The following is a 16,310-nucleotide window of genomic DNA, read 5'->3' as shown; positions in this document are numbered from 1 at the left end:
AAATTTTTGCCCCTCATTGCATCCCCTTTTCCTCTGCCAAAGGCAGCTTTCCTGTTCTGCTCTATACAGCAATAAACTTCGTTTTTCTACAGGTCGCTTCCAACATCACCTCATTTGCAACATACAATGAGTTTTTGTTGGTGACAACCAACTCCCACACCTGTCAGTGCTTCTGCTTGAAGAACATATCAGTGAAAGGTAAATTGCAGCTCTGGCTGCCTGCTGCTGTCAGCTCATGGCCACTGTCTTGGAACCACAAGATGTCCCCATTTTTCACATCCAAATCTGTATTTGGGTCACTCACAGCAGCTGTGTAAGAGACAGAGGAAGAGAGCAGCTTTCAAAAATCTATTTGAGAGCAAGGAGCACAGGGAGCTGACTTTGTGTATCATATGCTCCTAGCAGGGAGCAGGATTTGTCCTATAGTTGTTGTCCCTTCACTGTTTTCAACAGCTTAGCCCTGCATTCTCTCCCTCCACTCCACATCCGAAAAAAGAAAGAGCTATTTGAGAGTGTGTGATAGAGGAAGGATCCCAGTAGAGTTTCTGGTGGTGTCTGGCTATGACAGGTATGAGGACCCTGGGAAAGGCAGGATGACAACTTACTGGTCCTTTACATCTTTCAGTGTTTCTCTCATCTGGTCTGTTGAGCTTTGTGATCCTGTTGTATAGAGCACATATCTCTACTTTGTGTACAGCAGTGCTTTGCACTAAGAGGTCCTCCTGTCTGGAGCCATTGAAGATCACTCGTGTATTGTTGACTCAGGTGATCCAGTACAACCTTGCAGGGCCACACAGGAAAGCCTGGCCAGGGCACTGTGCTGGAGGGTGCCATGTGTGCTGATAAATATGCTGTCTTCAGCCCTTCAGGCTGGCCTGAGCAGTGCTGCTACACCCAACAGTGAGACCATGCGCAAGGTGGAACGAGGTTCGCGTATCATCACCATTGTGCCCCAGGACACAAAGGTTGTGCTGCAGGTCAGTGCTCTGCCCATGTCTGCTGAGGTCTGCTATCAGGGGGCGTAGGGGGGCCATCTTAGTGGGCAGCTGGCCAACCTGCAAACAATGTGTGCAGTGCTACAGAGCTGATGCCCTGTACTGCTGCAGCACAGTGCCTCACAAATCCCCAGCTGCAGAAGGCTGGATGTGGAAGGATTTTGAGCATGCCTCTGGGAGTTAGGTTCAGCACAGGCAGGTGTGAAGAAGGACTATTAGTATTCGTAACAGCTGAGGCAGTATAGTGCTACATATTGTGGCCTCTCACGGTGAATCTCAGACTCACCACTTAGTAGTTGCTGTATTTGCCAGCAATCCTCCATTAGCCTTGACACTAAGTTTGTCTGAAGTGCTGAGCTTACTCGTAAGAACCAGCAGAGGTTCACAGAATGGTGAAGAATGTCACACGAGAGGCACTTCTGGAGGCGTGTAGCCCAACATCCTCGTCAAAGCAGGGCTAACCTGAAAGCTTGACCAGGTTGCTCTGGTCTTGCCTCGTTGAGTGGAGTCCAGCCTCCTGAGGAAGGAGTGTTTCTGAGCTGAGAGAATTTTCAGATGTTTTTCCACAGTCATTCAAATTGCATGTTCTTTGAAGTGAACAAACAGGCCTATGCACCTGCATGTGGCAGACAGACCTAGAAAATGGGCCAGTCTTCACTTTGCCTTCAATGTAGGTAGAGTAATATACAAATAAATAATGGTGTGGATCTTGTATTACAGATGCCAAGAGGAAATCTGGAGGCTGTTCATCACAGAGCTCTGGTTCTTGCCCAGATTCGGAAGTGGCTAGACAGGTGAATGGCACTGGTGTATTCTGGTCTTCCCTGCCCCAGTCTGAGATGTTAGAGGCTGGCTGGCCTAGTTTTGTTGTGCTGGAGAAGGGAGGGAGGCTAAACTCAAAGGAATTGACTTCGTTAGTGGGAGTGAGAGTGTTTCTGGGGCTACAAGCTAGAAATCCAGCTTTCAGCAGTACCAGCTGCCTCTCATTTCACCACTGAAGGGCTTATATGTGTGCTGAGACTGTGTAGGTGGGAGAAATCTTTGTCTGCTCTATTCTCCAGATAGCTCAATCACTTCATGATGAAGCTTGCTATTTCTCATGTTTTATTTGTTTAATTGATTTACATTGAAGTTTTCTGAAACAAAAATAGTCCATTAGATTAAAATGTAGTTCTCTGTTTTAAGAGAGTCAAAAAAATGCAAGGCATGTATTGCTTCCACGACTTGGCATGCTGGTCCGTCCCACTGCAGAGGCTGGCAACAAACAGGATTGACCTTGCACATTTTTTTCTGGAAGGCAATCTACATGACCTATTGCTTAGGCTATTCCCTTCCCAGGGGGTCTGTGCTTACCTCTAGTCAGTTGCTTTTATTTGCAGATATTACACCTACCCACTATGTAAACTATCCCACTTGACTCATTCCTCCAGGCTTATGTTCAGGGAAGCTTTTCAGTGTATGAGGAAGCTGCGGATCAACCTCAATCTTCTCTATGACCACAATCCCAAGGCAAGTATGCCATGTTGTGTTGTGTTGTTTTCCATATCCATCTAGCCTGGAATCCATTGACATTGAGCAGTGGGCTCAAAGAGTAGGTAGTGCTATCAGTTCTGATTTCAGCAGAGATGGCTGCTCTGCACTGCTGCATCCTCATGCAGGCAGATGGGATTTAGCATTTCCTTCACCTTGTACATTCAGAGAAGGTCTTTGAATTTGTTCTTGTACTTCATGTACTTCTTCAGAATAATAGTAGTAATGCTCTTGTTCATTTCAGGTATTTCTGGAAAATGCAGAAACCTTTATCAGGCAAATAGATTCTGTGAACTATATCAACTTGTTTTTCACAGAACTGAAGTAAGTATAATTCTGCGAATGGAAGCATGCATGTAGTCAGTGGTCGTACATTATTTTGTCAAAATACTGGCAGCTCTTCAATGTGGGTGCAAGGAGTCAGTCAGAAATCTTGCACGTTGGTTCATAAAGACTCAAGTAAACTCAATAGTTTCAGGGACAGTCAGTGTGTCTTGTTGGGAATTCCAGCTTGCAGGCAGCCATTAGATTTTTTCCGGCAAGGGATTAGTACATCATCTGACTCCTTTGACTTATCTTCTGGGTTGCTGTACAGGGGTAAATGTGAACAGAGAAAGTTTTGTTCCCTCATAAAGAGGAGCAAGACAGCATTGCTTATCTGAAGTTTGAGGCCAGGATACTTGCTTAGATTCCCAAATCAGGTCTCCTGACTTCTTTCTTAAAGGTTGAGTGTCAAGAGGCTTTAGGGCATTGGTAGCTTCAGGGCTTCTCAAGCTTGCTGAAATAAATAGTTATTTGGGAGCTGGAGCTATCACTTAGCCATTCTGTTTTATTTTCAGTTTTCACCTGACCTTAGATCTTTGTCTAGAAATAAAAGCAAATGGGCTTAATTTTCAGAAGTGCTCTGTGCTCATCATCTCCATAATGGATTTAGTAGACAGCAGCTGTATCTTGAAATCTTGCTTTCTGATTTTTTGTGCAACTAAAGTAGTTGTTCTGACCAGTTTTTTTCAATGCCTCTCTTGGCTGAGAATCAGTTGGGATGGATGAGAGACGTTGGAGAGCTTTCTGGTAGTGTGGCAGATTGTGTGTCAGTACTGAATGACATGTGAGCTATTTCATGGAGTAGTTATTACCTGCATGCATTTGTGTTTCTTAATGTTACTGTCTTTGTGCTGGGCTATGTGGTGGACCATGCTGGTATTCATGTTATCTGTTTTTATTTAGAGAAGAAGATTTCACAAAGAGTATGTACCCATCTCTGAATGGTAGCAGTAATGCTCAACCATGTCAGCATCCTGATCAGAAAAAAGTAAACCTCATATGTGATGTGATGAGAGTTGCCATGGAACACATTGACCCTCAAAAGTGAGCATTTTCTTATTGTAGGTAAAGGAACCATTAGAGTAGTCTCTAGGAAGTCATATTAAGGACAGCTTCACTTTCTGAAAATCAGTTATTTTGCTTCAAATACTCTGAGGTGAGCATGTGCTCCTCAGAACTTTTGTAGCCGTACCTTCCATCTGCTGAGGATGCTGTCCTGAAAATCACAACGTCTATAATTTCACAGATGGCGAAACAACTTTTTACTACAAGAATTAAACTAATACATGCAGGATGCTTATAAGGGTTTAAGAAATACACCCAATTTAGGAACAGTCTGTGTGGCATAGGGGACAGAAAGACATGAACGAGACTGTTATCTCAGGGAGATGCTGCTTTTTGGAGCAGCTGGCCTTTCAGAAGGATCTCAGCTGTTCCATTTGAGACTGAATTACTTTTGTAAATCTTCAACTGCATATCTCTGAATGATTACCTTTCTGGTAACCATCCTCCTTGGATGAATCAATACCAGACAAGTATAAAGGGTGGGAAGACAGGATAATAACAGTTGTTAGTGAAGCAGTGTTAAACCATTAGCAGCTTATATGTGAAACAGTGGATAGAGGAGCAACAGATGGTGGGTTGCTGCTTTACCCTGAAAATTTAGAGTCTTTTCAGTAAACGGTTTTGGAAAACAAAGCATCCCCTTAGCTGGGAAAGCTATTTTGAAATAGTATGTATGAAATGTATGAAAGTGGAAATAACCTCCTAGAAAGCTTTCCTTTTATAAAAAAGACCATTTTCATGCCAAATTTTGTTTGGAAAACTGTGTCCAGCTATCTGAGTTTTCAGAGAGAGGTGTTCTCTCTCCATTATGCTGGCTGGCATGGTAAGGAAGCTCATTTTACTCAAAACAAACCTCCAGTCTTGTGACATGTTTGGGGAGACATGCAGAGTAGAAAAATCTTTCTGGTATATTCTGTTCTCTTCACATTTTTTCTACCTTCCTTTAAAAAGATTGAAATACCTTAGTTTTTTTCTTTTACAAAAAGGTAAACTAGAACTTGCACAAACTCTGCATATATAGAAATAAGCAGTGTGTCTGCCTTCTCACTTTTTCATTTACTGCTTCTATTTTCTTCAGATACTGCCTATCGATACTGACAGCACATGTAAAGAAAAGTCCTCCAGAGCTGGAAATTGCTCTCCAGAAGGTTCATGATCTTCGAGGTGGTGTATCAGGAGCTCAAAAGTTTTAGAAAATGGGTGGTTTGCAGGAGCTTTCATTGTTAGCATGGTTCACCCTGAAAATTATTTTAGGGTGGCTGTCCATGGAGTCAGCCAGAAAACAGAAATATGCTTGAAACTAGCTATGTGTTAATGGAACAGCAGCAGATCAGCTAAATAAGCTGCTGTATGTACCCTCAGCTCATCCTTTTATCTAGATATGTCAGCAGATAGCCCAGACTTGGAGCTGTTTGCTCTTTCCAATCAGAACTCTGGTTCTCCCAGCATGGAATAGGAGGTTCCCATTCTGGGTCCTGGTACCTCAAACTGGAGAACTTTGCCTTTATTCTGTGCTGATACTTCCGACTTGTCACTGTTGCACACTTACCAAGTTACTGTGCTTGGGCTGGTCCTTGAAGTTGCCCAGGAAAGGCAAAGTAACCCCTCGTGCAAGACAGAATGAGCCATTGGTTTGATGATCCCTATCTGGTGTCAAAGATGTGCTTGATAATGCTCCTTCCCTCATAACAGGGTTCCACTGCTGATGGTGTAACTGACCATATGCTGCTTTATTTTGTTACAGAAAGCATTACTCCAGATGTCAAAGCTGTGAGTGCAGAAGAAGCACTGAAGTATCTGCTTTTCCTTGTGGATGTCAATGAATTGTATGATTATTCCTTGGGGATATACGACTTTGATTTAGTCATCATGGTGGCAGAGAAGTCTCAAAAGGTCTTGGCTTATAGTTCCAGCCAAGGAACTATTTTTCTGCTTTCCCAAAGGTTCTTTGTAGTCCACGGATCAGCCTATATGATTTGTTAGTTATTGCTCTCTACCCAGGCAGGGTTCCAGTTGCTCAGAAGTCCTATGTGTGCTTGGGATGATGCTAGGAAGGTGGCATGTCTCTGCATCCCTTAGTACTTCTTGAGCACAGGTTTGGAAACTTGCTTGTGCTCAAGGTGAAATAGGGCTTTTCTAGAGCAGCATGGCAGAGTAGCTCTTGGGGAATGGACGGACTGTGGTCTGAAGTGTTGTGACTGCATGCCTTACGTTCTCGGTTCTGTACTGTTTTGATGCTTGCTTATTTGGTGGTGGCCACGATAATAGTGTGTATCTTCCAGCAGGTTTAATTTGAGATCTCTGAATAGAAATGCCCGTCAGGGTCTTCCGAGTTTCCTAATGTTACAGCAGAGCCTGCTGTCCATCAGTTAAAACACCTTATTCAAGTAAACAGGTTTTATGACCTTTGGTGGGGGGAAATTGATCAGTTTACAGCTGCAAATTTATACATGATAATAGCTAATAGAAAACAATATTTGATATGATACATAGCCTTGAATTTTAAATGTCACCAACCTTCAGATACTGCTTAAGTCTATGTGGGAGCCTGGTAATTTAACTTTGTCATTCCTGGCAAGAGTACATATCTAGAATTGAATCTTTGGGATGACTTACATTAAAAAGAAAATAAAAGCCTTTTTAGTGTGTTATCATACAATTTCAAGCATGGGACTGTCTGTTGGTGAAGATGGGGGCGAATAAAGATCTTACCAGATTTGCACAACCACAGTTTTTGTTATTCTTTGTAGGACCCAAAAGAATACTTGCCCTTCTTAAATACCCTCCGGAAAATGGAAACCAATTATCAACGGTATACAATAGACAGACACTTGAAGAGATACACAAAAGCTCTTCAGCATCTCAGCAAATGTGGTAGGTGTCCTGCACATGCAGCATCTCTAAGGAGAAGTTCTGCAGTGGAACATTTCCATTTTGGAGAGCTTTTGGGGGAAGTAGCTGAAGAAAGAGAAGGATTGCACAAGGTCATCACTCCTGGTGGTGCATGGTTAACTTACTTCTGCTACATTTTTTTTTTTGTAGTGTTGCTTGGCATAGCGAGAAAGGGGTGAGAATGTTTACTGCTCTGTGATCATGAAGCATAAGTCTTGTTTTGTGCCTGTTGTAGGTGACTTGTCCCCAGTTAATATTGCTGGTAAAAGTGGAGCAAACCCCAAGGAAGTGAATACCTTGATTTTTACAGTAGTAGAATAGATGCTTTTGTGCTCCTCCACCCAAGCACTTCTAGTTGCTTCTTGATGCAGTGAACCCAGGCTGGCTGGGAGCCTTGAGAGTCGTGTGCTTTCTCTTTTTGCTATGAAAAAGAAATTATTTCTGCAGGTCCTGAACACTTCTCTGAATTTCTGAACTTGGTGAAGGATCAGAATCAGTATTGTGAAGCCCTGAAGCTGTACCCCTCTGGCACTCAGGAGTACAAGGTGTGTAAGCACATGACACTGCAGTGTGCAAGCTTTTTATTCTTTTGCATGTGTGTTTGCATGTCCTCAGCACATTGAGTGAGGGCAAGAATGAGACAGCAGCTGCTTATGTTCAAGTTTTGCAGGTCATTGCTGTTCCTGTGTTGCCTGACACCCTCCTCTGAGATAATAGCTGGAATGACTGTCAGCACAGACCCTGCAAGGTCTGGTCATCAAAGGAGTGGCTGTTATTTCTTTGCTCCCAGGAGAGCATCTGGGAGTCCAGTTTCTGCTGCACTGTCTTGTAGTATGCTGGAGAACTCCCGTTACCACAGACAGACTTTTCTTCCTGTCTTGACCTTTGTGATACCAGCTTTCTCTCTGGCACTCGCAGGTTGCATGAGGACACTTACTAAGGATAACACCACGTTATCCTTAAACTATTCTGAAGAGTGCTAGAGAGCTTGGGGCACATGTAGATGTGCTGTTTCCTAGCATGTAGTGTCCCTTGTTGGTTTCCGTATTACTGAAGGACTTTAGCTTGCCCAAGGCTGAGGTAAAATGTAAATGAATGCATTTAATATAATTTAATTTAGATATTGTAAATAAACAACGCACAAGCCTTCGTAAAAGAAGATTAAGTAGTAAGAGGGGAAATACAGAAACTCAGTCTCTTTGCAACACAGTGAAAGCAAAAAGGACTCTTTCCTCATGAGGGAGGTCTGTTCCTGACTCTGGCTCATTGGGAGTCTTTCTTTAGTCCTGTATGCTTCCAGTCAAATCCACCCGCCCCTTCTTGATGGAGATCGTGAGCTTTGAGTAGCATAGTGAAGCTCAGGCTATTGATTTACAGCAGCCTATACCTATAGAGTTGCAGGGCTTGCTGCATCCTCCCTTATGCCAGTGTCTGACTCCTGGACTAAGTTGGTTCAGGGAGGCATTCTAACAAAAACTGCTCATGTGAGTGGGGAAGAAGGGGCTGATTTCCTGCAGTACGTAGTTTACCTAGCCTTTGGCTTGGAGAGTTAGGTACCACCCCATGTCTTTTCCTTTAGCTCTGTGAAATGTCTCCATGTGCTAATCATCAGCCCTTGGCTTGATATGAAGTTCAAAATGGGTAGGAGCATTGTGCCTGGAGGTTCCTTGGGAGTGGAGAAACAGGCTTTTGTTCATGGGCACTTAATTTTTACTAATAGAGAGCTGCTACTGATTTCTACAGCTGATTTCTTATTTCTCTTTTGTCCCTTTCTTGCAGGATATCAGTGATGCATATGGGGAGTACTTGATTCAGAAGCAGCTATATGAACAGGCTGCATTGATATTTGCTCGTGCTGGCATCTTTGCAAAAGCACTTGATGCTTTTCAGAACAGTGGCAGCTGGCAGCAAGCCCTATGCATGGCATCACGGCTTGGTTACACAAATGATAAGCTGTCCAGCCTGGCACGGAGCATGGCAGGTAGGCCTTAAGGAGATGGAAGTGTGCAGAGCAAAACTGGCTGCTGTTATTTTTGGCTCATTTTGATTTTTCCTAAAATATACTGAAAACCTCAGTCTTCAGCAGCATTTTCCTTAAAAGGAGAACAAAGATCCCATGTTTCCCAAGGGTTTGTGTGATTTGATTGGACATCACCGTTGTTTCGCAAAGGAACCAAAAGATGTTGAAGCTGAGCTGGTAGGCACCCAGGAGTTACCAAGCTAGCTCTGGTCTTGGCTGCTCCATGCTGACTGCTTCTTGCACTTTTTCCTTGCAACCAGTTGCTGAACTGCTATTCCAGATTACCTCCTTGGTTAACCTCAGGGAATGAATATTCTTTGAAGTGTCTGACATGACTGAGGCCTCTAGACATCATTGACATAAGTACTGTGCCTAGTCACAGACCTTAAAGCTATTGGATAATTCAGAGCTGCGTCTTCATGTTTTCTCCTAAAGCCTGCTAGCAACTAGGACCAACTGGTACATGTAAAGCTATGTGCTGTCCTACTGCAGGAGAAAAAGGTAGCTGATCTCAGAATTTGTGCTCACTAGGACATACCAGACTGCGTGCCTCAGATGTGTGGTGGACCTGGCATATACTTCAGCCAGAGAAATGGAGCGTCATCCTGAGTTCTGCCCTACTCAGAGGCAGAGTTTATGAAGGGCCCACTTATGCAGTGGGAATATGGCTCCTGGGAGAGTAGTCTTCCAGAGCTGAATATTCCAGTATTTTCTTTTTTCTGACACTTAATGCTATTTGGGTCCTTCCTGACTTGCCTTTCATACTTTTTCTGATGCTCCTTTTAAATGACAACTGTAATTTAGTGAAATGAGCAGACACAAGCTGTCTTGGATGAGATTGCTTTGCTTGGGTTATTTTTTTTTCTGGTGTTGTGTATCACTTGCTCTCTTACATGGCATCCTAGCATACTAACTAGTGCCAAAGCTCATTCTGACCGTTAGGGGACTAAAAGCCCTGAATCCCACAACCTTGATGGTTGCTGCCCATAACACAGAGACCAGGCAGCAAAGTTCTCCCTGAAGGTAGCAAGGCTGCAATACACTGAAGCTTTCAAGAGAGATTTCATTTTTAGATCCTGGCCGCCCTCTACTTAAGAGACTCTTCACTATTTCTGTCTCAGGCTCCAGCAAAAGCGTTCTCCAGCTGGCCTCCTGCTGGGATGTGCACCAGCAATTTCACAAGAAACTGGCTGATGATGTTGCAAGTTAATGAATTCTTGGCATCAGGCAGCCCTTCTTTTTAGTGGGCAGGTTAAGTGTGCGAACAGGTAGAAAGCACCTCAGTGAGTGGGATTTTCCTCTACTTTGTAGTTTTGTGGCACAAAATCCACCTGCTTCTGAAAAGCTGAACTCCACCTTTTCTTATAGGAAAACTAGTTGAACAGAGAAAGCATGCAGAGGCAGCCATACTGCTGGAGCAGTATACTCAGGTAATGCAATCACCCCCCCTGTCTGTGCCCCAGTAATGTCCTCTGTCATAGATATACGCTGTCTGTGTTTTCTCTATTCTCCTGGGCCACATGTGACTGCATGCATGCTGACAGCAAAATAGTCTGTGCCGTGGGCTGTCTTGGGGAGGGCAAAGCAGGTCCAGGTGATGCAGTGAGCAGGGTGGTGATGCAGGGAGCAATCACTCATGAAGCTGCCTCTGCTTTGGTATGAAAAACTTTTGTTTCTGAGAGCTGAAACATGAGGACTGGAGTAAGGAAGACAGTGTTCCAGGGGGATTTCCCCTCAGCATGGGAGAAGTAACATAGTTTGGTTTGGGTTTTTTATGTCAGCACTTCAAAATACCTAGCACAGTAGTGTTTTCCTGTCCTGACTCTGATACTGCTGCGTAGAAATGTGCATCTGAATAGACACTACCTGAATGTGTGTTACTAGCATCAGTAGCAGTACATGGTTGCTCTTTCCTTTTAGGACTATGAAGAGGCTATTCTCCTGCTCTTAGAAGGGGCTATCTGGGAAGAGGCTTTAAGAGTGGTAAGATATTTCAGAGCTCAAGAACCAGAGAGGAAATATTTCTTCAGACTACAAGAACAGAGGGGTGGGATCTGGGTTAGATCCTTAAATAATACCTTGTTTCCTTTCCCTGATCCAGATTCACAAATATGGTAGACTGGATATCTTGGAGACCAACTTCAAACCTGCTATTCTGGAAGGTGAATCTATGCAAGAATCTGAGACTTCTCTATGCTATAGAGGCTGAAGAAGGTCTTTACTGGGTTTGTGGGGAGTCACAGCACGCCACTACTGGAAGCTGTATGGAAGGATGCTTTGATTCTGCTTAACTAATGCTACCTAGTTAGCTGCATTTGGCTCTGCTCAGTGCAACCTGAAGCCCTGCAGTGTCATGGGCTTTTTTTAGCTTAGTAAAGCTCCTTTTGAGCTTTTCCAGACCTCACGGTCATAAACTGCAAAGAGGTCTGTGTCTGCATGTCTATGAACAAGCAGGGCAGTCCTTGTTCCAGAGCACATGTGGCAGCAGAGCTATGGACTAAGAAAATAGCTAGCTGTCCTATAAGTTTTTATGAGTAGTTTTTGAAAAATATGATTCGATAGTTGTATTCTCCCTTCCATCTCAGAAAGATGATTGGTTACTATTGCTTGTTTTTCCTTTTCATGTAATGGGCAGTTGTCTTTATAAGTTGAGGGATTTTTTTTTCTTTAATTTGAACCTAATCAATGTAAAGAGATTTGGCCACAGAGCTTTCTGCTCTTCCTGTATCAGAAACAGACTCATTTGAGAAAATACTTTTGCAGGTTAATTCACTCTCCATCCAGCTGCATCTCGTTTGGTGGGCTCCTGTGTTATAAGCTTTGAATTTCCTCCCACTTGAGTCCTTTTGTGTGCTTTGTACCTGACTTCTAAGCTTGTTGAAGGACTGTGCTCCTTGAAATTTCTTGTGTAAAAAATGGTTTTCTCATTCTCTTGCATAAATGCTCATGTTCTGATTTTCTTATTGAGCAGCTCAGAAAAGTCAGCTGATCTTCCTAGATTCTCAGAAAACAGCATTTCTTCGCTATAAGAGTCGCCTGCAAGTGGTTCGAGAGCTGAAGGAGAAGGCTTGTGAGAGCATACAGGGTTGGTGTTGAAATGCATATGACATTCTCCTACATAAGTAACTGTGATCATCTTTTGCTTTGTGGTTTCCATTTGCCCTGGTCGAGCTGTGCTATCTTCTAGCTCCAGTGGTATCTACAACAGTAGAACAGCATTCTTCTCACCCCCTCCTCACACAATACTTGGACTGTGATTATTTGACCTTGCTTGGTCTGTAAAGACAGCTTTAGTTTCAGTGCTGTCTGTGACACAGCTTTCATGGGATCAAAGTGGACCTGAAAGCTCTTCAAAGTCACACGGCATTGTCTCTCCAGTGCCAGATTGGCTGAGTCCGACAGTGCTCAGCATGTCCTTTGTGCTGAGTACCTACTAGGCATATTCACCTGCCAGCTCACACAGGCTCAGGGAAGTCTTCTGGAAGCAGAATGCTTTGTCCTGGTCCAGATTTGCTGCACTGAGATTGTCATCCTTCTGGTTGTGCTGTTTAATATCACAATCCTCACCAGGGCAGAGGGGCAGTGTTCTCAAAATTGCTGTTTCTTCTTGTGTGCTGGCTGTGTGGGGTTGAGAGCCGTAAGGCTCAGAAATGCCAGCAGGTAGAATGAATCTGCCCAAGCTGCTTCTCCAACAAGCACACCGATTACCCGGAGAGAAACCTTGGAATAACTGACCTTTTTTCATACCATGACAGTTGTTAACATGTTTTGCAGGTTATGAAATGCCAAATTGCCCAGAATTGGATCTTTTCTCTGAAACCAGCAGTGTTGTGACAGCTAGTGACATGAACAGCAAATATTCACACAGCAATTCAAGGATATCAGCGTAGGTATCTGCCTCCAAATTAGGTAGTGGCTGCCCTGGCATCAGCATTTGGGAGGCCAGCTTGCTCATGCTTGGCATGCTCCTCCTCGCAGCTGGGCATGACTTGAGGCTGCTTTAATTACAGGCATTTCGTGGTTATTTTAACTCTTACTGGGAGGGAGAGAGCAGAAAATGCCAGAAGCTACTAATGCAACAGGAACTGAGTGCCTAGCAGAGGAGCTGCGAACACAGACTCTGGGCAGAAGTTGGTTCTGTGGGTGTTGGGCATGTTGCCAGAATAGCTGCCTGTAGGAAGCCTGACACATAATATGGGCAGAGCTCCTCAAACGTTAACAGCTTGTGCACATGGCTTGTGCTTTTGCCCTAGGTTTTGGACTTGATGGGTGGGGGTTGCCACTAAATCTCATACCGATGTCTTCCCACAGTGGGCGCCTGTGTTGCTTTTGAGTCCTTTTAAGAATGTGAGCTTCAATGTTGCGTGGGGCACGTTAGAGGCCGATGTAGTCTGTGGGACCAGACCGCTTCTGAATTCCCTAGCTGAAATGTGGAAAAATACAGTTGTGGGAAAAGTGTGGACTTTTTAGGGCACTTTCTGTGCCCCAGATGAAAAGAGGAAGAGAATGCAACCTTAGTATTCACTATACCTGTGTCAGAGTGTGCTGATCATTTGGTGACACTATGCAACTAATACTGGCCTATGATTAGAAGTTGCTTTCCAGTGCTAATGGGCAGGAGCTGAGCTGTATTAGTGCACAGCTTGTGGAGATAGCAGAAATGAAAATGTGCACAGGCAAGCACAAACCCTAGCAGCAAATTGTTTTAAGTGGAGCTCAGCTTTGCCTGATAGTGACTACTGCCAAACAATTTATCCTACTTTGTGCTTAGAGCAGTGCTTCAACCTTGCTGAAACACAGAGCATTCCTTTTTGTAGAAGAGAAACAGCCCAACTACTGACTGGTGTTTCGGAACGCAAAGGATATTGGTGGAGTAGCATTGAAAACATTGACACAAAGATAAATGAGCTTACATGCAGTCCCCTCTCGCTGGTGACAATAAGGACTTGAGTAACAAGTTTCATGCACACTGTTGATGTTCCTTCAGACCTACCCTCTGTTGTGGATTAACCCCAGCTGGCAACTAAGCACCACACAGCTGCTCACTGACTCCCTCCCAGTGGGAAGGGGGAGAGGATCAGAAGGGTAAAGAGAGAAAACTTATGGGTTGAAACAAAGACAGTTTAATAGGCAAAGCAAAAGCCGTGCACATAAGCAAACCAAAACAGCAAATTTATTCACTCCTTCCCATGGGCAGGCGAGTGTTCAGCCATCTCCAGGAAAGCAGGGCTCCATCATGCATAACGATTACTTGGGAAGACAAATGCCATCACTCCAAATGTTTCCCCCTTCCTCCTTCTTCCACTAGTTTGTATGCTGAGCATGACATCATATAATACGGAGTATCCCTCGGATCAGTTGGGGTCAGCTGTCCCAGCTCTGTCCCCTCCCAACTCCTTGTGCACCCCAGCCTACTCGCTGGTGAGTTGTGGTGAGAAGCATAAAAGGCTTGGACTCTGTGTAAGCCCTGCTCAGCAATAACTAAAACATCTGTGGGTTGTCAACACTGTGTCCAGCACAAATCCAAAACATAGCCCCATACTAGCTACTGTGAAGAAAATTAACTCTACCCCAGCCAAAGCCAGCACACTCTGTTACAGCTAATGCTGTTGTGTTATAATGCTATAATTAAGCATCATCCTTTTCAGGCGATCCTCGAAGAACCGGCGCAAAGCTGAGCGCAAGAGATACAGCTTAAAGGAGGGGAGTCCTTTTGAAGACGTGGCCCTTCTGGAAGTCCTGGGAGAAAATGTTCGTGCTGTTGAGACTGTGAAGGGTAGGACACTTCATGATCTTAATCCACTCCACAGCTTGTGAGGACAGCTGAGGCAGTGTGCCCCTTCTTGTTCTTAATGGGTATGCTCGGGAGAGAAGCTTCAAGGACCATTAGACCATCTGTGTTGGACTTTGATTTAGTTCCATTTGCCTCTGTGCCTGGAAGAACACATAGTAGTGTGAGGTCTCCACATTTGAAGTTTGGGAGCAGAGAAGTGAGGCCTTGTCAGTGCCATGACAGATTTGTCTCACATTTGTACTTGGGCACTGTAGGGGCTGGGCAGGTACAGAACTAGTTCTGATTTGTTGTCCCCCTTCTTCTGCCCTGATACTAGAGAAATACAGCTGTTTATTTAGCATACCTGTATTAATTGCTATTGCATGTGCTTCTGTTCCCTTCTGCAGGAGACATACACATCCTTATGAAGCAGCTTGTGCTGTTTGGTTATGATGAGCAAGCTGGGGCAGTACAGCAAGTCCTCGAAGAGGTTTTGCAGTTGATGGAGACCTCGATCCCAGAAATCTGGACTCCAGACCTGCAGCAGAGCTCTGTCAACCTGGTCTGTGCTCATCCACAATACCCATCATGCCTGCTATGCAATACCAGTATTTAGCGGTATTTTGCATTCTCCAGCAGAGTCTGAAATCCTGCCTTGGTTTTCTAGATCTGCTTTTTTTCTGTAGAGGTCAAATAGATATTCTGTGTGGTACCTGCCAAGTCAGTACACTCTAGATGTGTACAGCAGGTATAGCCTGCTTTGTCCCTTGCACTGAATGCCACGTTGGGTATGATAGGGTCTCATAAGGCTTGTTTTACCTTGTCCTAGTGGTGACTTCTTTTCATAAGCTGTATCTTAAGCAATTTGTAGAACATAGGAAAACTGTTTTCTTTTTTAGGCCTGATAGTTGAAGCGTTAGCATAGCTTTTATGTACTGGAGTAGTGGTTGTCCAACCTGATGTTGTGAAGTGAAAAGCCACCGGACTCGTCAATTTAGTCTGAACCAGTATATCATGAGGAGTGTACTGCAAAAAGAAGGGTTGTGTCACCGTCTAAGCTTCAGCTTGATGCAGAATAAGGAAATCACGAGGACTGCACATAGTTCCCTTCCAAAGTAAAGGTCTTTATTTCTAATAAGTAGTTTCTGAGCGATCATGGTGAACACAAGGTATTCCCCAGTATCTTCTCCCTAACTACTGATTAGCAAGACTCTGAGGACAGATTATAAGGACAGATTAAAACTGTTCTATGTGACAGGGAGCTCAAATGAACTTCAAATATTGCTGGCACTGTAATGAAAGTAGCACTGCCACATCATGACACTTAGAGTGCTATGAAGAAGTAGGTGCTGGGGTAAGGGTTCTGTGTCCTGAGAAGCTGTCCGAAAGCAGAACCTTTGTGTTAACTTTTCTGAGACATTACTGGGCTTTGATCACATATTCCTGGTCACTTTGTACTGTGAGGTCTCCTGCAGGCAACTGCTTCTGCTTTTGGAGACTAACAGCAGAGTTTCCTTGTAGGTATCCCTGCTCTTAGCCTTGCTTTGTGTGGGTTCAAACACGGGTATTGCTGCTTCATACAGGTCCTGGGACCCAATTCAACTGCAAACAGCATTATGGCTGCCTATCAGCAGAAGAAGATGATGGCTCCTGTTGTACAAGGTTAGTTGAGGCTTCAAGTTAGGTGTGGCTGAGGTGTCAGTGAGGTCAG

General features: G+C 44.1%; 1 protein-coding gene across 1 annotated transcript in view; it reads left to right on the top strand.

The window, feature by feature from the left end:
* Window positions 1-16,310, top strand: part of IKBKAP (inhibitor of kappa light polypeptide gene enhancer in B-cells, kinase complex-associated protein) — a gene marked incomplete at its 5' end in the record, with an annotated part of 30,667 nt that overhangs the window by 13,293 nt on the left and 1,064 nt on the right. Inside the window, 19 exons of the mRNA XM_009707349.1 lie at window positions 93-198; window positions 862-977; window positions 1,716-1,789; window positions 2,426-2,504; window positions 2,770-2,849; window positions 3,753-3,893; window positions 4,993-5,078; window positions 5,659-5,807; window positions 6,665-6,788; window positions 7,254-7,351; window positions 8,586-8,787; window positions 10,195-10,256; window positions 10,747-10,809; window positions 10,928-10,988; window positions 11,798-11,911; window positions 12,601-12,712; window positions 14,475-14,602; window positions 15,007-15,161; window positions 16,183-16,261. Of these exons, the coding sequence (XP_009705651.1) occupies window positions 93-198; window positions 862-977; window positions 1,716-1,789; window positions 2,426-2,504; window positions 2,770-2,849; window positions 3,753-3,893; window positions 4,993-5,078; window positions 5,659-5,807; window positions 6,665-6,788; window positions 7,254-7,351; window positions 8,586-8,787; window positions 10,195-10,256; window positions 10,747-10,809; window positions 10,928-10,988; window positions 11,798-11,911; window positions 12,601-12,712; window positions 14,475-14,602; window positions 15,007-15,161; window positions 16,183-16,261 (2,029 nt within the window). The remainder of the gene's footprint in view (window positions 1-92; window positions 199-861; window positions 978-1,715; window positions 1,790-2,425; window positions 2,505-2,769; window positions 2,850-3,752; window positions 3,894-4,992; window positions 5,079-5,658; window positions 5,808-6,664; window positions 6,789-7,253; window positions 7,352-8,585; window positions 8,788-10,194; window positions 10,257-10,746; window positions 10,810-10,927; window positions 10,989-11,797; window positions 11,912-12,600; window positions 12,713-14,474; window positions 14,603-15,006; window positions 15,162-16,182; window positions 16,262-16,310) is intronic.

Source organism: Cariama cristata, unplaced genomic scaffold, assembly GCF_000690535.1.
Source record: "Cariama cristata isolate BGI_N322 unplaced genomic scaffold, ASM69053v1 scaffold2529, whole genome shotgun sequence".
NCBI lineage: Eukaryota > Metazoa > Chordata > Aves > Cariamiformes > Cariamidae > Cariama > Cariama cristata.
This window is presented reverse-complemented; position numbering and strand designations above follow the sequence as displayed.